The 23,027-nt window shown below is 36.2% G+C and overlaps 1 protein-coding gene across 1 annotated transcript in view; it reads right to left on the bottom strand.

The window, feature by feature from the left end:
• Positions 1-23,027, bottom strand: part of LOC127618830 (voltage-dependent L-type calcium channel subunit beta-3-like) — a 44,528-nt gene that overhangs the window by 14,284 nt on the left and 7,217 nt on the right. The window contains exons 3-8 of the mRNA XM_052091472.1: positions 6,147-6,266; positions 5,586-5,708; positions 5,114-5,232; positions 3,315-3,391; positions 1,724-1,743; positions 63-143 (exon numbers count right to left, since the gene is read on the bottom strand). Of these exons, the coding sequence (XP_051947432.1) occupies positions 63-143; positions 1,724-1,743; positions 3,315-3,391; positions 5,114-5,232; positions 5,586-5,708; positions 6,147-6,266 (540 nt within the window). The remainder of the gene's footprint in view (positions 1-62; positions 144-1,723; positions 1,744-3,314; positions 3,392-5,113; positions 5,233-5,585; positions 5,709-6,146; positions 6,267-23,027) is intronic.

Here is a 23,027-nt window from a genome sequence, read left to right as displayed (position 1 = left end):
GTGAAAGAGAAATACTTGTAATAGTGTGGCATTCAGAGGGCTGCTTGATGTCTAGCACTCACCTCATAGCCCTTCAGTGAAGGTCCAACCAGAACCAAAGGTCTCATGGACGGCACCACATCGTAAGGAGGAATGTGTTCAGTCTAATTCAGAAAGAGAAGAGCAGCACTGTGACAGATGATATAGTCACACAGAGCTAAAGCAGCAAGTACACCAAACTGGAATTTCAATAGTATCAGTAAAAAGTGTAAAAACACTGAGTGGTAACTTACAATCACTGCGCATACTGTCTTGTCAAGCATATCAATTAAAGGAATTCTACGGGTTCAATGCAAGTCAAGATCAAGCGATAGCATCTGAGAAATCCTGTAAATTTTTTGGGATCAACATTTAATGAATGTTTTAAAATGTTTCCCTTTAGCTTTACCCATTGGTGTAGTAGGATAAGATTCTATATCCATCTTGCATCACATTATAAAAATAAAATACAGATAAACCATTTAAACAAATGAACCATACATGAAACAGACTATATATAAAACAAAAAAATGCAAACTGGCAGAGCCTGGCAAAATCAATGTAAACTAAATTATTTTGACTCAACTTTCAGTTTGCAAAAATCGCACTTACAATAATGCTTTTACAATGGAAGTCTATGGGGCAAGGCATTCTGGAGGGTTTAAAAACAAGTGTGCAGCTTGCATTTTACAATTTTATTTTATGCACATAAAACAAATTTGTTATTTGCACAGTAAAGTTGTCAAAATGATACTTCTCTAGACAGATGAACTTACACAGCTGACATTATTTTTGTGGATGGCCTTTTCTCTGTCAACAGTCCCTTTCTGGTATCTTTGCAGATGTAAAGCAGAAATGACTATCCATCGGCTTTACATGGTCATGACATGAGTTGCAAACTTGAAATAGTCTCATTTTGAGACATATAAAGTTTAAGTCTTTTGTCTGTACCTTCAAAACAGTGTGTATTTGAACCTTTATTCTGGTGCAGTGACTTGTCCCATAGACTTACATTATATTATAAGAAGATTACTGTAATTACTGTTACTGAGACTAAATCATTTTTGGAGGGTTTAAAGGCAAAATTGTGAAGCTTATAATTTTATAAAAGCACTTACATTCACATATTTCATTTTTTATGGCCATTTTAGTGTTTTATGGTTACGGTGGTACGTTGCCATGGCAACAAAGTTGTAAAATTGGCTATAACTTAACACAGAAAAGGTTGGTAAGTGATTTTTATCACATTAAAATCATGTTCACACATATTGTTTTCATCTTGTGGCTATACTTTTAAAACAGTGATTATTTTAATGTTTGGGCCCATTCACTTCCATTGTAAGTGCCTCACTGTAAACCAGAATTTTGCTGAGGGTGAGTCGAAATGTATTTTTGTGATAATCAACAGTCTGAAACTCTTGGATTAAACTTGGAATATTCCTTAAAGATGAATTTAACTCTATTAGTCAAGCACACATCCAAAGACCAAGCAGTTAAAAAATGTAACCCCATTTGGCATAAAAAAATCAAAGTATTTTGGCCGGCATAAAACCACAATAAAAAACCCAAAGTGTCCCTTTGTACTTGCTATGAGTTTCACCTGTCTTACCAGTTGCAAGGAAAGTAAAAGATGAAATTAGAACAGATGTGTATGATTCTCTTCAGCTGTATAACACATAAATAATGGCTGTGTCAACACACCTACCTGCTTTAGCTTCTGTTTGGCTTTTGAAAATAAGAGAACACAAATTAAAATGACATGGGTGGTTGCTTGGATTTAACAATTGAATCTTATAGGCATAGTTCATCCAAAAATGTAAATTCTGTACTCACTCTCATGTCGTTTCAAACCCTTATGTTACAATATTTTTAGGGGAACACAAAATGAAATGGAAGAATATTTATGCATTTCTTTTCCATAATGACCACGACTATCAAACAAAAGTAGCCAATCCAGCATACTCGATTTCACGTGCAACATTCATTTGAATCACGCAAGAATCAATGCTGTTTGCCATCAATGACGTCAAACCTCCTGTAACATATTGATGTGCCATTGATTTTCAATCTAAACAAGAATACACATGACATTTAGAATGAGTTTCTGTTGAGGGCAAGCTTATTAGTAAATAACTATTTAAAGGGATAGCTCACCCAAAATTTAAAATTCTCTCATTATTTACTCACTCTCATGTCGTCCCAGATATGTATGACTTTCTTTCTTCTGCTGAACACAAATTAAGATTTTTAGAAGAATATCTCAGCTCTGTAGGTCCATACAATGCAAGTGAATGGTGACCAGACCTTTCAAGCTCCAAAAAGCATATAAAGGCAGCATAAACGTAAAAAATATGACTCCAGTGGTTAATCCATGTCTTCAGAAGTGATAGGATAGGTGTGGGTGAGAAACAGATCAATATTTAAGTCCTTTTTTTTACTATAAATCTCCACTTTCACATTCTTACATTCTGAAAGTAAAAGTGACAGTGGAGATTTATACTAAAAAGGACTGAAATATTTATCTGTTTCTCACCTAAAGTGATTGAATCACTTCAGAAGACATATATTAATTACTGGAGTTGTATGAATTACTTTATGCTGCCTTAATTAGATTTTTGGACCTTCAAAGTTCTGGCCACCATTTACTTGCATTGTATGGAGCTACAGAGTTGAAATATTCTTCTAAAAATCTTTGTTTGTGTTCTGCAAAAGAAAGAAAGTCATACACATCTGGGATGGCATGAGGGTGAGTAAATGATGACAGAATTTTCATTTTTTTGGTGAACTATCCCTTTAACTTTCGCTTTTTTCCTCACACAAAGATTTTGTTGTTTTTTGAAGACTTACAAGGACTACAATGCACAAGTCTTATGAATTCCTTTTAAGACGCGTTAATGGTGTGTTTTTGTTTCATCCATTTTAGAGCTTGACAGACTTAAAATAAAATACATTTTTGAAAAGGGCTGTGTAAAGATTTTTCAAAATATCCCCTTGAGTGTTGGAAAGACTCTAAAAAAAAAAATAAATAAAATAACCACATATGGGTTTGTATGGAATGACATGAAGCTGAGCAAAAAATGACATCATTTTAATTTTTGAGTGAACTATTCCTTTAACCTATGAAGAATGCCTAATGCATGTTTAAAAGAGGAGAAAAGAATAACAACAAAATTAAGGGGAGAATAAACTCACTGATCAACTTCAGTTCTACTGAATTTATTCTCATTTGGGGCAGCATTCCCAGCCACACACATCCCCTCCAAAGCAGCATGCCGCTCAGGCACTGTCATACTCACTCTCACCTGTAGATGGTGACGTGGATTTCCAACCTCCTGATACCATGTCACCCAGACTCGAGGAGTTGCCACTTTTCCTGCAGACAGAAACAACATTGTCACAATCACAGAGCAGTAAATACAACATTCCCTCACAGAGCTTCACAAAGTTATCTGAACACAGAATGGAGTGTAGAAATTAGTAGAAAATGTGTTATAAAAGTATAGTTAACCCAAAAATTTTAATTCTACCATTATTTACTCACCCTAATGTTGCTGTGGAACACAAAAGCTTAAGTTTTTACAAGGTTAATTTGGCATATAATGAAAATGAATAGTGACGCAACATCAAAAAGTTTGCAAGCTCAAAAAAGGACCCCAAAAAAAAAAAAAAAAACACAAGAAACTACATTAAAAGTAGTCATTGAGAATTAAAGGGATAGACAGTTCACCCAAAAATTCTCTCATCATTACCTCACCCTCATGCAATTCCAGATGTTAACTCTTTCTTCCGCTGAACACAAACGAAGACTTTTAGAAGAATATCTCAGCTCTGTAGGTCCATACAATGCGAATGAATGTTGGCCAGAACGTTGAAGCTCCAAAAAGCACATAAAGGCAGCATAAAACAATCCATAAGACTTCAGTGGTTTAAATCTATATATTCAGAAGTGATATGATAGGTTTGGGTGAGAAAAAGATCAATATTTATGTCCTTTTTTTTATATAAATCTCCACTTCTACTTCTTTTGGCGATTCAAATTCTTCATGCACATCATCACCTACTGGGCAGGAGGAGAATTAATAGTAAAAACAAATACTTAAATAGTGATAATAGTGATGAAATATATTTGTTTGTGTTCAGCAGAAGAAAGAAAGTCATACACATCTGGGATGGCATGAGGGTAAGTAAATGATGAGAGAAATTTCATTTTTTGGTGAATTATCCCTTTAGTCTTCTGAATCCATACAATCCCTTTGTGTGATGAAGTTGTTATTCAGTCTCAAATCAAATCTCAAATTAAAAAAGCACTGAAATCAAATATGGCTGCTACGTCAATAACATAAAACCTCATTGGTTCTCATCGCATCTCGTGACCAAATTTACGACATGATGTCATGACGTTTGGTCAGGAGATGCGATAAGAACCAATGAGGTTTTATGTTCGATTACTTTTACTGTGATTTAATGTTTTTTTTTTTTTTCAATCTTGACAAACCTGAGTCATTATTCACTGTCATTATGGGTAATAAAACCTGTGAAGACCTTTTAAAATTCACCTTTTGAGTGCCACAAACAAAAAAATGTCAGATGGGTTTGGATCAACACAGTGATAAGCAAATAAAGACAGAATTGAATTTGTCAACTTTTCACACAGAACCATTACTTTTTGCTTTAAGGTCTTTCCATTTCACAAATACAACTCTGAAAACAAATCAGATGTGCTTGAAGAAATACCTTGTTAGCATGCTACTATTAATGAAACATTTGATTGCCATGACTCTACCAAACTTTCATGGACTTGTTTTTGTTCAGAGGTGCTCAATGTAGCTGTCTGGTAACTTGTACACTACACTATGGACTAAAAAAGCCTGTGCACCCTGACTCACAGACATCCTGCAGCATGTAATCAATCAAATTGGAACTTACTATTTTCTAAAGCTCTTGCCATTTTAGTTTGGTGTGTATTGGATGGTCTGTGATTGGTTTATGGGTTTAGACTAGCCACAGCAATATAAACAGCCACATGTTAAACCTATGATTCAGGCAGAGGGAAGTTTTGTGCGTAAGATGTTATGAGCATGTGTCAGAGAGAGACCTCTGTTGTTTTTGCTCCTGTTTGAGTCTCATGGCCTCCAGTCGTAGGGGGCTAGGAATGAAGCTGATGTCTGCCCCCTCTTTCACCAGCCTTCCAATCCACCAGTCATTATTGTACTTCTGCAACACCCACAAGAACAAATACAAACTTATTCATACTTGGGCTAAGGGTTGTCACAATACCAATATTCAATGGGCAATACCAATACCAGTGAAATTTCTTTTAAATAATCTCGAGAAGAGCATGCTATGGATTAAACTATGTCAGCCCTCATTTCCAAATGAATATGTATAACATCACCAAGGACACCTACATACATTTACTCCAATATTAATTAAAGCTAATAACTTAATTAATTTACTTGATTCTATTATCAATTCAATTTATGAGAATATATAGCCAAAAAACATGCTGTTCACTGCAATCTCTCATTCATTCCTATGAGAAGTTCTGCAAAGCTTGTGTAGCTTACCTCTTTTATGTGCAGAAAGTCTTTGGCTTCAAAGTTTATGGCAGCACCCTGAACAGGACAGTCCTCATCGAGAGCCCCACAATAATTTACATTTGTCTTCACTGCGAATGCTACAGGTTTGGACTGCCAGAAAAGAAAGCACATTTTAACAATCACACAGTGTGTGTGTGTGTTTGTGTGTGTGTGTGTGTGTGTGTTTCAGCAAATCACATTAACTCTAAAGCTGCCATTTGTGCTAAATTTGTGTTTATTAAATAATTTCTACAGTACATAATATTAGATTATATTTACCACATATGCAGTATATAAACTATAACACAACTATCTATCTTCTCTGTGGACACCCTTTAATACCTTAACATTTACATCTGCATTTTTTAATTCAGCAACACGTTCATCCAAAGCAAGTAATACTACAACATAAACACTTATCCTATAACTATCCTAACACCTTTCTAAAGTTACATGCACTCTGTGTGTGTGTGTGTGTAGATGGACACTTTAGTATTGCCCTTGGTGCAAAAAAAAGTCTAATGCTCATTTGAGAAGAGCTTGACAAACCTTGGCTCTCTCAAGCTGCAGTTGGGCCTGGCGTTCGGCTTCACGCCGATACGCCTCGCGGTCCTCCTCCGCTGACAGCTCGGAATCCGAAGGTCTGCTCGTGTACGAATCGGCTGAACCCTGCAGAACAGAGAACATGGGAAGCCAAGAACGTTTAGCAGCATCATTTAAAATCAATAGTTTTTAGTTTCAGATATCATTGTAGAAATTTATATTCACAGTCAGTCATGACACTGAATGAGTGAAGTGTCAAATAACAGGTCGGTTACTGAGATTAAGTGAGTAGTATTCAGCTGATCATGTGATTCTAACATGGCAGCCCCCATGTGTGGACCCTCTCCATGTACAATAAAACAGCTTTTATAAGGTTACTGATATAACTGATGTTACTGAATTCATTTTAATATATGTGGTCATGATTTCTTACATATATTGCAAAATTACAATTCATGTCTTTAGGAGTTAAACTTTTTTAATGAGGAAAAAATGACTGAGTGCACCTTTAAAAAAAAAAAAAAACATAATAGCCAATAGACTTCAATTATGTAATGACACAAGACACAGAAATGTAAACAGACCAATTTACAATATAGGCTAATTTACATAATGGAAAGGGCCATCTTTCCTAAAACACTTAAACGTGTGAGGTGACTTTGAACTACATAAAAGTCATACGTATATAGTAAGTTAGTTCTACTTTAAATCTACTTTAAAGCTTATGTCTTAAAATCCCTGCTATCTACATTATGTGTTACATTTTTTGCACATAAAAAATCAAATTGTGGATATCCTCAGGTTAGAGGAGTATTTCATTACTTTACGACAATGCACAGCATATGTCCACAATAATAATAAAATAAACCTTTGTAAAAGAATGATAATGTATAAAGTATACTAGACATGTACATGTGAAATGTACATTTTAAAACTGTGTGAATGTCATAATCTATGACAAATAATGTTTATATGAAAATGGACAAATGGATCTTTCCCTTACAAAAAGTACAGTACCGTGGTACAGTGTTGGTATCAGATGGTAATGGCATGGTACTTTGATTTATACCATAGTAATGACTGATTAGCATATTCGTGCATCATGGTATTTGCATGGTACTCCAAGGTACCTCAAAGAATACCATGGTTCTACATGTCCAAAAAAAAAAACAAGGTAGTACCATGACACTTTCTGATACGTTTTTGTTAGTGTCACTGCACTTCAACTGAATGTGCTGGTCTGGAAAACAGATGTCTGTACATTGTTAGTATTTTTGTGTGTGAGGCTATTTTATTTTCTTATTCTGGGATGTCACAAATACCATTTAAAACTCCATGTTATACTTCCTGTAAAACCAACCAGAGAAGCAACAAAAGAGCTGAAATGTTGATGGTCAATGAGTCATCAGATGTTTTTTCCAATGGATTGTACAATCCTAATGGCCACATCAAATAGCCACAGCTAACTTCAAACAATTCAGATGACTTAAAGATAAAACAGAACCTGTACACAAGTTCTGTGTTGGAAATTCGATAAAATCAATACATAAAACTGTCCGCTGTGACCTAGTGATCCTCATACTATAAGATATTTATCTGTACAGCCTCTCCAGAAAGTGACAGATTACTAGAGCACTGAAGCGGTGAGCCTGAGGCAGCATATAAAGCACAGAACAATGATTCCCCAATGAATAATGAAACAAAAACAAGCAAAAACCCCAATAAAACCAGCATGTGCTTTTGCAAATCAAAGCTATACTAACGTCTATCTATAACAATGTTGATAACAATGTAAAATGAACCTCTAACAATACTGCATTCAGACCAATACCCTACATTTTGTTAGATGTATGCTTAAAACAAGAAAAAACTATTTGCCAAAAGGGTAAGAAAAATAAACTTATCATCAAAGCATCAGCACTGCATCTCTTTGCAAAAATCACAACATAAAATCCTCCTACCTTCCTCAGGACAATGGTTAGTGGAGTTTGTTTAACACAATCCCATTCTATCTGAGCTTAAGAGACAGAATGAGTCCCCGGTCTTCTCTCAAAGCATCGTCCTGTGGTTGGTGGCCCTTTTCTGATCCATTCGGATGAGCAAAAACCATCAGCCGGGGCTCAATGCCACCGCTAAACCACACAGGGATCAGAGTAAAACAGAGCAATTCTGTCCTCAGAATCTCACACTGCAGGGAGGTTGGAAGAGAGAGACAGAGAGAGAGACACACAGAGAGAGAGAGAGAGAGAGAGAGAGTATGGAACACTAGAGACAAATGAAAATGCAGGCAGGCGGTACAAGCTGTTACAAGGGGAAAAAGTGGAGGGGGGGGGGGGGGAACAAGCACCTCAGGACTAGCCGGGCTGCAGTAACAGAATGCTTTCAGGGGAAAAACACAACTGTATGTCAGTGTGAACTACTGTAGTATATGGCAGCTTAAAAACCCTGCATTGGCATCATCACCATTAACAACTTACGTGTTTGATATCAAATGCTGTGTCCATATAACAGACTCAGGGTCAGCATTTTTTCTTCCCACCACAATTCCATCATCAGGCTGAAGTTCTTTTTTTCTTAACATGGCACTCATGGCATGAGGTGCTGAAAAAACCAAGTGCATCTCAGCATTTACACGACATGCCCACTTCAAGTAACACCCCCTTTGTGGATTACAACTATGACTCTCATCTATATAAATATGACAAAGAATAACTTTTAACTTGTATGTCACATATCATATTATTAAACCAAAGATATAAATGGTGAAATAAAAAATTTCTCTGCTATGTTCTTTTAATTTTGTGCTTTAAATAAGCTCAAAATCGAACCGGTTAGCCTATTAGCTTAGCATACCGCTAGCTTCTTCTCCTCTTTATTTTCATCATGTTTCTCCTGATTGTCGCCACCTAATGATACAGCGGTATGATTGTATTCAATAGAACTTTAAAGTTGCTTTATATTTAATCATTTTACAAACTTAAATTTGTTATACTTTGTGGTAAGGGTTAGGTTTAGGAGTAGGCTAGGTGTAGGGTTTCTGCAGGACTCCAAATAAACAGACATAGTGTATGAATGTGACATCCATTTGAAGTGGACGTATTTTGTTGTGGGTGTGCCTTGGTAGTAATCTTGCAGGATGCAGTCAGACCCTTCTCCCAAAAACATCGATATGTGGCGCAATGGTCATAGACGTCGTCTAGCACGTGTTTACGTAGAAAAAAGATTGCAGCAGTGACCGTCCACTTTTTGTGCTGTGTGGTTGCAAGGATGCTCTGAGTGGTTGCTAGGCCATTGCGTTGTGGTTGCAGGGAGTTCAATTGCTATGCAGTTGCTAGGGTGCTTTGTGTGGTTGCTAAGGTATTGCTGTGCAGTTCCAAAGGAGTTCTGAGTGTATTTTTGTGCATTGCTATGCAGTTCATCAGATGTTCTGAATGGTTGCAATGAGTTCTGAGTAGGGTTGCACGATATATCGTTTCAGCATCGACATCGTGATGTGCTCATCCGCAATAGTCACATCGCAGAACGTGTGATGTAGTAAGATAAACATATAGTCAAGTCTACAATATTTTTTCCCAATAGGAAAAGTAGCATTATATCTGTCTGATATTACGTAATTTACTCCGATTTATGGGTTCATAGATACACAGTTTATTATAAAAAAAAATTATACGTTCATTGCTGCACATTGTTGACATGCAGGCTCTGCTTGCGCTTGATGAAATGATCAGCGAGGAACAGGCAAAAAGAAATTGAGGATTTGGTTGCAAAATGAAATGCAACCAATGTGAGTGGTGGTGGCGTAGTGGCTAAAGCACAGGGCTGTTAATCAGGGCTGTTAATCAGACGGTTGTTGGTTCGAACCCCACGGCCACCACCATTGTGCCCTTGAGCAAGGCACTTAACTCCAGGTTGCTCCGGGGGGATTGTCCCTGTAATAAGTGCACTGTAAGTCGCTTTGGATAAAAGCGTCTGCCAAATGCATAAATGTAAATGCATTGTCAGTTATATGGAAAAATGTTGTCCACAGACAGGATGATGTTGACCAAAAACAGGTACTTTGTCGAGATTGTCTTGCAATTGTTGCCACAACACGAGGAAACACGACCAATTTGTTTGATCATTTAAGTCAGCACCACAAATCTTTGTATGTCGAGTGCAAAGCCAGATCTAAATGCCATCCAAAGCAAAAAACTATTTCAAATGCCTTTGCCAGTGTTACACCATACGAGAAAGTTTCCAAACGGCAGAAAAAAAAAAACAGATTCAGTAACATTTCACCTTGTGAAAGACATGGTACCAATTAACACGTTTACCAAAGAGGGTTTTAAAAACATGATCCGGTCGCTTGACAAGCGGTATGTAATACAATCATATAACTATTTTTTAAGTTATTTCCTTTATAAACATTTTATTTTATGTTGTATTTTTCTAAACCACTCAGGGTTGGTGTATAAAAAAAGAGGTTTGTAATCTAATTTGTAATATAAATGTTAAATGACTTATTTTGTCATTCACATTAATGCCCTATTGTGATAATGAAACTTCCTTAGTGTAATTGTCACGACTGTGAAGTCAGGAGAAGGCAGACGGGAGGTGCGGATCCAAATGCAGCTTTATTGGGCAAGCATACAAACATAAAACGAACTCAGGAACAAATGAAAAGTCCACAATGGGAAAAAATAAACTAAATGAGGGAAAACATAAAGGGGCTAAACAGGTTGGGGAAACATCCATAAAAGACAGGGAAACCTCGAATGAACACCGAGAATATGAAGAACATGCAACGAAACATCAACATTCAACAACGATCGACAATGACTGAACAAAGAACCAGGTTTAAATACAGGAAGGAACAAACAAGGGAATGAGGGACACCTGGAGGAAACAATCAGGGAAGGAGAACCAATCAGGGGAACACCAATAATAAAAAGAAACTACAGAGGACTACAACAACCAAACAGGAAACAGGAACTAAACTAAACTTCAAAATAACAGCACAAAACAAAAGACAAACAGTGAACATGACAGAATAAAATAACCTACAAAGGACTACAAAAACCAAAACAGGAAACAGGAACTAAACTAAACTTCAAAATAACAGCACAAAAACAAAAGACAACAGTGAACATGACAGTAATGCTCTGTTTTAACCTGGTTGGAGTACAGAGATAAAGCCTCCTATAATCTCCTGGATCCCTTCTAGACACCACACTTCATTCACAAATGAGCCCCTTTATTTTAGGGTAAGCAACATGCATTATTAATATCATAACATGTTAGATCATTGACTTCACTAGTGTGAATTGATAGAGGAGTATTACATGAATACAATGGAACCATGGTGAATTAAACAGTGTATTAATTATTATAGTAAAATAAACTACCCAAAATAAGTCAAAAAGTAAAAAGTAATTTTCAGTTTCTTTTTTTAATTAAAATTTTCCATGAAGATTCAGTTCCCTACAAAATGACCCCAATCATTCTAGAATAATTAATTCTTCTCAAATAGAGCTATTTAAGTCATCTGGCAAAGTCATCCTGCATTTTTTCATATCGCAATATATATCGCAGAAAAACAAAATATCGCAATGTCAGTTTTTTCCAATATCGTGCAGCCCTAATTCTGAGGGTTTTTTAACACATTAACAACTTCCTTTTTTGATTTCAAATTATGCTGCTCATGGTGTCCATCACTAAACTCAGACTCCGAGTCAGCTTTTTCTTTTCCCATCTCAATCCTATCACCATAGGAAATGGAATCATCTTAGGGGCCATTCAGACAAAACACGTTATTGTTTGTTCTGAAAAAAGCTAGACGCAATGAATGGAACAAAATGCAGGTGTCTTGAGACAGTTGATACAACTTTTAAAAGTTTGTGTTCTGTCAACCTGTCTTAATGTGGCACTCATGGCAAGAGACACTGAAAAAACAGCAAGACGCGGTGGAATGTTTAATGACGCTGTCTATCTATGTTTACTTAGAGTGGAACAGTACCTGCCCACGGTATTTCATAAAATCTTCATAACAACGTTCTAAGACATGAAATCAAGCCAACAAGCTCCGAGGTAAATAACAACATTCAAGCAAAAAAGTATTTGAAAATCGAGCAAAAAGACTTAACGAGGCCATGAACTACAATACCACGAAGCACTGCAAATTAATTAAAAACTATGGACAAATATAAAACTATTGATTACAATTTGTAATAAGCTATATTAAATATTATTAGTGCTGTCAGTCGATTACATTTTTTAATCGCGATTAAGCGCATAATTCTTTTTTTTGTTAATCGCGATTAATTGCAGATTTTGAAAATGCTGTAATTTCACACCATATATAATACTTTTCTCGTCAAATTGCATTTATTTCCATCTTAGGAAAGAAAACAAAACAATATGTAATAGTGTTGTCACGATACTAGAATTTCTAACTTCGATACGATACCTTGAAAAATATCGATATTCGATACCATTTTCGATACCACAGAGAAAAAAACTGCCACAATATTAAGAGGGTAGAACTGTCTAGAACATGACAATGAGGTATATTTTACATGAACAAAATGTCCTGAGGTATTGCACTTGTTCAAAAGCCTCTCAGATTGCCATACATTCAAAAACCAATAAAGTGCAAGTAAATAAAAAGTGCAATCTTTTGTATTTCCAAGTCAAATCAAATCCAATCTCAATGTCAACAAAAGATACTTAAACGTCAAGGGGGGTTGACTAGCGTTCATAAGGTCTCGCTCTCTCCCTCTCTGCCGCTGCACGCTTATGTATGTTGTGTGCGCGCTATCTATGTTATGCGTGCAGTATGTTCTGTCTCGCGATGTGCGCTATAGATTCCGGAGATTTGAACTAAATTGCGGGCATCAGGGAGAAGCTATCAATATACGGGAGACTCCGGAACTTCCGGGAGTCTTGGGATGTCTGGCTTCATATCAAAAATATTTCCAGATAGCACTCCTGCTGTGTTCTTTATCAAACAAAACTGGTCGCTGGAGCGCCGCATGCACTCGCCATCTTTACATTCACTTCACTTTTGCTATTTAACCAGAGCTGAATGAGAGGAGTGCGAGTGTGTGTGGTGTTTGTCAACGCCTTTGGAGAGAAGTGAAAGTGACAGCTCGGCTAGTATCGATACTTAGGGAAATTAGTATTGGTACCGTTCAGATATTTCAGTATCGATATTTATCGAAATATCGATATTTTTGATAACACTAATATGTAATAATATAATGCTTTATTCATATTTTCCAAACAAAGTCTTCCACAGTATAAAGATAGAAATGCACTAAAATAGCACCTATTCAAGTAACATTAAACGTTTCCCAAAGTCTAAGTGGGAGTTTGACTTATTGAAAGAAATAGTCTCCACATAGGTTGCAAATTCATTGCAATGGGCATTAAATATTTTAAACTGTCATCCTCCACAATATTAACCCGACAGTAGTCTGTGGCTATCCGCTTTGTTACAGCAATCGTGAAGTTGCGTTCGTGATTCGCATCAGAGCGTCAAGCTGCGCTTTGAACTCCACATGAAAAGCATTTGCAAACAAAAACGTCTCATTCTTTGTTTTGGTGATAGTTAAGACTTGGCATGCTTATTAAAATGGTAATTAAAATGCTCCTTACATAGGCTGAAAATACTTGATTTCTATCACAAATCCCAGCTGTGCTTGTTTTGTACATCAAATAGTATTAAGAGGTCCTTTCTCTGTCATTTGATCACTCACAGGGAAGCGCTGTTGTGTGTTGTGAAGTGTGCATCAGTGTAATGACTGTAACGGACACATTACAATGGTTCCACCCTCCCAACAAGTGTTTATGCATGGTTTATGCTGTTTTACCTAAACTGCGTTAATCGCAATTTAGAAAAATTAGCGCGTTAAACTTTTTTAAATAATTGCATGTGTTAACTCGTTAAATCGTTTACACTATTTTTGGAATTGGATTGTGACCCAATAATCGAAATGGTGAGGTACCTAAAGATACCCACTTCTAGTGTAAACAGTCTTTTAATCTTTCCTGTCTGACAACTTGTGATCAGATACCCAAGACAGATGTTAATACCAGATGTAAACAAGGCCCATACATGGAAGTCTCCATCAATGCAGTGCTCCATAAATCATGCCTGTGAAAGTCAGTGCCAATATAACACAGTGTTCCAGCACTGTAGCTTTCATGTTTGAACACTACCACATTGACAGGGCATGAGGTAAAGCACACACATACACACTCTTATTCATTATACCAACAGCCGAGAGAAGAAAGCAAGCGGCAAAAAAGTGCAGACATTAGCATATTTAATTCTCTCCGGCTCTGAACAGACGGCATGTTTTTGCCGATTCAGCTCTTTCATAGTGAGCTGTGCGTCATCGCAGCTGTCTCCGAGTAGCGTTCATCGAACATTAGTAATTAATCTCCTTCAAAACAACAATTTAATTGAGCGTTACGTGAACTATTGTGCTGTTGTCTGTTTTGTCAAGGATATTGATTTGATGTAGACATATTAGCTAGCTCACAGAAAACACAGGAAGGAAATATGTAGGGAGGCATACATGTACAGTGTTAATAAATTAAACTACAACTACACTTAATCTAAAATGTGTATAAATAATATTTTCGTGAGAAATTATATGTGCTCACGCAAAAGCTGCCACCATGATTCTAGGTTGTGGGTGGCTGCCAGGGCATTGCTATTCTGTTCTAAAGGCTAAGGTACAGTACGCTCCGCTTTTTCGCATGCCGTTATGTCTTGAGCATTGCTGTTCTTAACTTTCAAAATATACACTATTCACCTTGAGCCCATATGGCTTCAACGCTACGACTGTTTTGTGACACTCTAGTACAGTCAACTCCAAAAACACATTCGCAGATGACATGCACAGATTTACACAAGTCTGTGAGGATACAAAAACTGGGGCCATAAAGTATGGTTTTTATTGTGTCGATATGTGGTTGCTAGGGTGTTGTGGGTGGTTGCTAAGGCATTAATATGCAGTTGCAAGGAGTACTGAGTGTTTTTAGTGCATTGCTATGTGGTTGCTAGGGCCTTTCTATACTGTTGCAAAGGAGTTCTAAATGTTTCTAGTGCGTTGCTATGCGGCAGTAAAGGAGTTCTGAGTGTTTTTTAGAGTGTTGCTATATGGTTGCTAGGGTGCTCTGGGTGGTTGCAAAGGAGTTTCAGGCTGCAGATGATGGAGTAGGTGGTGGTGTAGTGGTCTAAACACATAACTGGTAATCTGGTAATCTGAAGGACGCTGGTTCGAGCCCCACAGCCACCACCATTGTGTCCTTGAGCAAGGCACTTAACTCCAGGTTGCTCCAGGGGGATTGCCCCTTTAATAAGGTAAGACTTCTGTAAGTCGCTTTGGATAAAAGCAACTGCCAAATGCATAAATGTAAATGTAGATGATGTTTGAACCATTCAACATGTTTGGCATGGGACAATAATTATCAGTACATAGATTCAGAATTTATAATGCTACATTTTATTTTAACATGATTGCCATTGATTGGATGATGCTGACCATTACTTTGAATCACAATTAAATATATAGCTTTACAGAAAATCATCTGTAACATCTCAAAAACTTGAATAACCAACAATCCTGGAAACATAATATACAATTTGATGAAAATAAATCTGACTTTTATAGCTTGGTATTATTTAAAATTTCACAACTTAGACCCGCTGTCCACATCGGTGGACATACAGTTTTTTGAAAACTCTTTGTGCTAGAAAATAAATTTCTGCCCAGATGCAGTTGAAATTTAATCTCAGCACAAATGCAACATGTCATCTGTATTCAAGGAGCTTCAGGTGTTCGTGCTTATAATCTGTGTTGATATCAGACACACTAAAAAAGATCTGTGAAGCTCTCATGATTGTGTAATTATCTGCTTATTAATTTGAAAAATCAGATGGTTATTTCCTTTTAAAGCCGCTGTTTAAACTCTTTTAAACTCTCTTTAGCGCAGCAGTTGATTGACAGGTGAGGGGTGGCACTTCATTGCTGCTGGGACGCCTACAGGACGGATTACTGTTTACACCTCAAATGCAATGAGGACGCATGCTTTTTGACCACATTCATATGTGCTTTTTGTGATCCGATCACAAGACCTGTATTTAAGGCTGACCACATGTGATCATATCACCCGAAACGCATCTTAATATGTTGGTGTGTTGCTATGCGGATGCTAGGGTGCTCTGCAAGGTTGCTAAGGAGTTTTGATTTTTTTTTTTATTATTATTTGTGCATTGATATCTGTGTGGTTGCTAGGGCAATTCCCTCACTCAAAATATGACCAATAATAACAGTAATGCTTACTACAAAACACCACTAATAAAAGACAAACTCTATAAGGCAGGTTTTGCATACACCGTGGGGACCAGCTAACCATGAGGAAAATGCTTAATAAACATACTAAATACTGTTTTAATGAAAGTGTAAAAAAGCAAGGTTTGTGTGAGGATTAAGTGTAGATATTAAGTGTAGAGGATAAAGAAAACTGACTCTGTATTACACCAATAGAAGTCAAAGGAAAGTCCAAAGTTGTTTGGTTTGTGCACAATTAAGACACTTGCTTTCTTCTTGCTGCATTGTGGAGCATAATAGGATTCTTGTTCGCAAAGGTCCCTCTCTCTCTCTCTCTCTCTCTCTCTCTCTCTCTCTTTCCCTATACCTCTCCCATGTGTACCGCTGGCTTTGTTTGAGGCAGTGTTATTTAGAGCTGACAGAATCAGGACTGAGTTTCAAATATAGGAGGAAGTATCGCTGTGGCCTCACCAACCAGAAGACATCTCTTCTACCAGCCCAGAACGTCCCCTCATTATCTCCTCCATTTCTTCCTTCAACAATATAATTTCCACAAAAGATTCCCTTCTCTCTCTCATCTTTTTACATGTTCCTCTCTCGTGCACATAAATATATATATATATATATATGTTTGTGAATTTTCCTATATATTTTTGGTAAAAATATCTAAATATCCTTAAAATATATGTTTTTTAATTATGTTAATGCTTCTTATTATTTTTGCCTATTGGATGGCAAATAGCTTTTTTCTTGCTTTAAGCATAAATCATCATTACATTATATTCCTATAACTTTACTACAAATTTGACTAAAAATAAACAATAATTCAATGGGGTAAGAAACACAACTAATTCAAGATATAGTCTCTTGAAAACAATTTGTATTATGTAGAAATGTTCTATATATTATTTTATTTTCATTTCATTTCAAGTAAATATATCTTGCTTTAAGGATGTTTAGATGTTTTTACTGGAATATAAGACAAAAAATAATACTTAAGATTTCCTTTTCTTCCAGTGCACAAATCAGGGAAGTACAGAGTCAACCATTTTTGCTCTGTTTTTCTCAATATTTATAGTGGCAGATTCATCATATCCCGTGCTGACAGTAACCACCTTTTTCATCCCGCCCATGGCAATGTGGTTTTACACACGGCACAAGACATCTGCTTTTCTTACTATATTACGCCTTATCTACTCATTATTTCCCCCTGCCTCGTGACAAGGTTGTAGTATTGTTTGATAACATTGGGCATATCTCCATGTTAAAATATAAAATTGTCTGATGGATAAATGATATCTGTGATGCAGTAAATCTATGGAGATTACACAAGGAGATGGAGATGATCTATGTGATGTAAGGGGAAAGGAGAAGCAGGGGGTGGAGGGGGAGGGGGAGGGGGGGGGTTGTGCTATATTTGGTGTTGCAGTGAAGCAGGTGTGGGTGTGAACCAAGCTTCATCAGCCACCAGAGGATTGCTAAGAAAAGGGGCAGGAATAAACATCAGCGCATATATAAGTTGGAGCATTGGATGAAGGAGGAAAAAGCGGATGTGAATGTGACTCTCAAGTGAGCCCTTGTTGGGGAATGAATGAAGTTCCATTCTTTTCAAAAACAATGATGATGTCATAATGGTAGCAGATGAGTATAATAATGATGGGTAAAAGGGTAAAAATGTAATGCGGATATTAATGCTGCCTGAAATTATATGAGAGGTGTGCTATTACTTTTCTAGCTTTTCTGGCTGGTGGACAACAAAACACGCAAAACAATCCCATAGACTTACATTGAGGGACCAGATTATCATTGAGATTTTGGACATGGTCCAATAAGCAACAAACACCCAGAACAGCCTGGCAACCACATAGCAATACACTTCCAACAACATGAAACACCATAGCATCATGGTATCGACTTTTGCATGAGCAAAGACCAAAATATTTTGTATTTATACTTATATAACTAATCTTATTTGTATAAATTATTTTATTTTATTATTACATTTTTTACACCATAGCATCATGGTGGAGACCACATTTTCTTCACAAAATAAAAATATCTATATTTTTATTTATTTATTTGAGAAATATTATTTATATGAATATAATAAATCTTATTAGTTTTTTCATTTTTGTATTATTACATTTTTTACACCATAGAAGTTGTGACTTATTCAACAGTTATTTTATAGCTAAATGTAGTCATTAATAATGCTTTAGTATTTATTATAAATATTATCTATATCTAATTTATATAAAAATATGATTTGTCATTTTATTGAATTTTTGTATTTTTTTTTTTTATTATTTGTAATAATTGTTTTGTGTGAGTTATATTTATATGATTTTGTCTCTTGTTATTTTCCTTAAATGTATGTTCATAATGTACACTGTTTTTCTTTGTATGCTTTGGCAATACAAATGAAGAGTTATTTATCATGCCAATAAAGCCCATTATTGGAGAGAGAGAGAGAGAGAGAGAGAGAGAGAGAGAGAGAGAGAGAGAGAGATAAGTTGGAATGCAGGAAAACATTATGAATTTTGGTTAGAGATGCCAAACTAGTCTTAGATGGATGCTGGATGCCAAGCTACAGCAACAGCAAAAACATGAGATGACAAAAAGTCTGTTGAGCTTTCTTGGACCAAGCATACATACTGCCAAAATAACAAATACACAAATACAGTGGAATGAAAGTCACCCAGCATTCAAGCATCCAGATTTCTACACAGTAGCCCTCCCTGTGTGTCTGGTCTGTGAGCAGCACAAGCGGGAAAAGGGCTCCAGCTAAGTGATCCTTAATGATGTTATGGCCGTTTGTGGACTGTCAGAGCGGCCATTTCCCATCCATTAATAATGCGATAGATTTCAACATCGCTCTCAGGCTACACACCCTGCACTGATTTCTAAGCCTGCCTTCCCATTTCACGATGCTTCGCTCTCTGATTCGATGTGGAAAACACTGATACGTTTCAGTATTTCTCTCAAAAGTGAGAAGGCATATAAGAATGTGTGTTTGTCAGATATAAGATGATTCTTCAGTCTAAATGTAATGTTCCCTTTTGCTTATTGGGTGAATCTAATATAATGCCATGCCTGGTGATATTTTGGCCCTAAGTAAGAAATTATATATTTTGCATTAATCCTGTTTTTTGGAACATTTAGGATTTGATGCCTTTATTTTTATGACTGTGAATGCTTAAAAAAAAAATGATCCATGTAATTTCACCCTATAATGCAGTAACATATTTGATACATGATTTTCTAAAGCCTCTTCATCATCAACATGATCAATACTTTGCTGAAAAGCATGCTGTATGCAATGTACTAAATGTCTACTGACTCCTGGTGAACATTTCCGTGCTCTTCTGGAAGTGAATGAATTTGTAATATAATAATCAATATGGCTTGCTTTATATTGTGCATGTATATGTATTACTGCTTTGAAATCTTTGATTAAGTAAAAATAACAATAATGTGAGTACTGTTACTGATTTATAAAAATTAGTATTTGCTAAATATAAGCAACTTGCTTCCTTGCATAACATTTTGTACTTAATTATACTAATTGCATGTATCAAATATGAAACAACAGGCTTTTGAGGGATAGCTCTCAATCATCATTACATTATATTCATATAACTTTGATTACAAAAATATATATGAATGCTCTGTCATTATAAAGATTTTATTGTTTTCCATTATAAGCTATTATGATGTTATCTTACTATAATCTCACAGTCCCAGTAAAAAAAAAGGGGGGTTTTACACTTTCGCTTCTTTAAAACCCTAACCCTAAGTATTAAACTTCTGCATGTACAGTAAAACCCTGCACTGTGTGTGCTATGGGCATAAATGATTCCTCAAATCATCTGGCTTACTGGAGAGAGTACTTTCCTAACCAATCAGACATTAGTTTTTTGTCTGGTTGACGATAAAACAGCAAATAATTCCCATAGACTACATTCTAGTAGGTACTATACCAGAGTCATAGCTGGGGACCAGAATATCCGAGAAAAATCAGGCTGGGTTCTTTTTTACTTATGACAGTAAGCAACCACCTTATCAACAGCGATGGACAGTAGCTTTGCTACAAATAGCAAAGCTATCAGCTTAACTACATCTCTGAGTAGTGAGGTGGTAGCTTTGTTAGTTTTTAAATCAAGTAGCTTTTCAGTAGCGAAGCTATATTTTTGATTAGGTAGCAGTGTAGCTTTGACAAAAGCCAATGATGAAGAAGGTCTTTATTAGGTTCAACATGTGTGCGGCTTGTGAATGACTACTGCAGGTAAATACATCTTTCAACCAAAACAGTATCAAAGCACTAGTAGTCTACACGAATAAAACATAAAAAAGTACCATGCATTACCATGATTCTATTTTTTACATGTACCGTTACCTGGTAGCACCAGGTTAATACTGGCCGATATATCAGTATATCACTAATATTGAATAAATACTACAGTTATGTACCATTGTGGACACTAGGGGGAGTGACCACATCTATTAATCGACCAAGTTGACACAGTTATCGTCCAATGCTGATCATTTTTAAATTTCACCAAATATTGGCAGATCAATCAACCTGGCCGATATATCGGTTTATCACTAATAATGAATGAATACTATAGTTATGTAACTTTGTGGATACTAGGGTGAGTGACCACTTCTATAAATCGCCTAAGAAGGAACAGTTATCGTCCAATTCCAATCATTTTGAAATCTCGCCAAATATTGGCAGATTAATCAACCTGGCCGATATATCGGTGTATAAATAGTACTGAATGAATACAACAGTTATACTATTGTGGACACTAGGCAACATAAACACTTCTATTAATTGGCTAAATAGGCACAGTTAACCACAAAATATAGCTTAATGTCAGCCAATTAATCAGCCTGGGCAATAAATTGGTCTATTAATATTACTGCATGATAAACATGTTTCTGTATGCACCATGGAATTAACTAAGAATACCATAGTACTACCATGGTACATTTTTATGCTTTTTAATTAGCTCTGAAAGTGAGAAATAGCAAAAGACTGAGAGGCTTGGAAAGAGAGAGAGTGAGAGATCCAAAGTTCTGTCAGGCCATCCACACTTTTATCAGTATTCATTTCCATGTAAATAAAATAAAGCCTCTTGAAGTTGCTGGAGTCCACATAAAAGAGAAGCTTCATGTCGGGTATGTTTTCTTACAATGCGAAAACAAATGGTATCTGTTGAGTCTTGAAATAGATCCACTCAACAGCAGCAGGTAAATGCCACTGTATCTCCCGCAGAGATGAGTCACAATCCAGCAAAGCAACCCTACCCCAGTCAAGCAAGATTTCTCGAAGTTAATGCAAGGAAACAAAAGCAAGACGACAGCAACCCAAACAGTGTGAAACTACTTTTAGAGCAGCTCTAGTCAAAGGACACAGAGCACCACACCCCCTTCATTTAAAAGTTCAGCTGGCCCAAAATACTGAGCTTGCATAAAAAGGATAAAGTTTGCGATGATCTCTAAAGGTTAGATTTACATTTGTCAATGACTATTATATACTATTATTATTATTACTATAAATACTCTTATAATTATACTATTATACTACGTATTAGAATAGTTTAAAATATTCTTTGCCATGTGACTTTGCCAGTGGATATTATTTCTACAATTTTCACATATCATTGCCATAGAACTGCGCTTGACTGTCAAAAGTACCCCTTTTTTACTTAAATATGACCTAAATTCGAATTATATTCACATTTTAAAGACATTATTACTTCAGTAAGGGAAAAAAGCTAAAGGCTTGTCTTCTAAGCCCACAAGAGGGTGCAATGAGCAAATTTAAACCAAACCAAGCAAAAGTGCAATATGTTTTCAACTTAAGTGCATAAAAATTTATAATTTAATCAATTGCATAAAACAGCATAATTTTTTAATTGTTTAATGAAAAAGAGCACATCTGACTGAAAAAATGCATTCCGTTTTAAAATAAATGATGCAATTATAAAGTCAAAAGATTAACTTGGGGGCTATTAGGTCAGTTCTTATTATATCAAATCTTATTATATAAAATCACATCAGCTCAGCTCATGTGTTGGCCAGTTGTGCAGTATGCCAACAATGTGTGTGGTCATGTAAACGCATTAAACCGTCCAAAACAGCTTAAGGATAAAACAATCGACACAGGCAGATTTTTGCCCATTACCCCGATATCATGTTGCATGTAAACACATTTACAAGTGTTCTCACTTGCTTATCCAATGTTGCAAGAGTTGTGCGCATGTCTCTTCGTGGTTTGACGTCAAAAGCAGAGAATAACTTAATTATTTCAAATCTCATGTAAATGCAATTTCTTGCTTTGTCTGATTTTTTAAATCAACTGATTTTTGGGAGTTATCAGCATATTGCTGTGCATGTAAACTGGCTCATTAGCAGTTCTTCAGTTCTTTGGAGCTATAAGAATGTTTAGCTACAACCATGGGATGTTCACTCTTACCAATTCCATCAGAACCCAACTTTAGATGAGATAGCTTCTTGTCAAAGATCACAGCGTCCACAGGTGCTTGCTGTTCCATCG

The sequence above is a fragment of the Xyrauchen texanus genome, chromosome 25 (assembly GCF_025860055.1).
Source record: "Xyrauchen texanus isolate HMW12.3.18 chromosome 25, RBS_HiC_50CHRs, whole genome shotgun sequence".
Classification (NCBI taxonomy): Eukaryota; Metazoa; Chordata; class Actinopteri; order Cypriniformes; family Catostomidae; genus Xyrauchen; species Xyrauchen texanus.
Note: the sequence above shows the minus strand (reverse complement) of the source record. Positions and strands in the feature narration are given on the sequence as shown.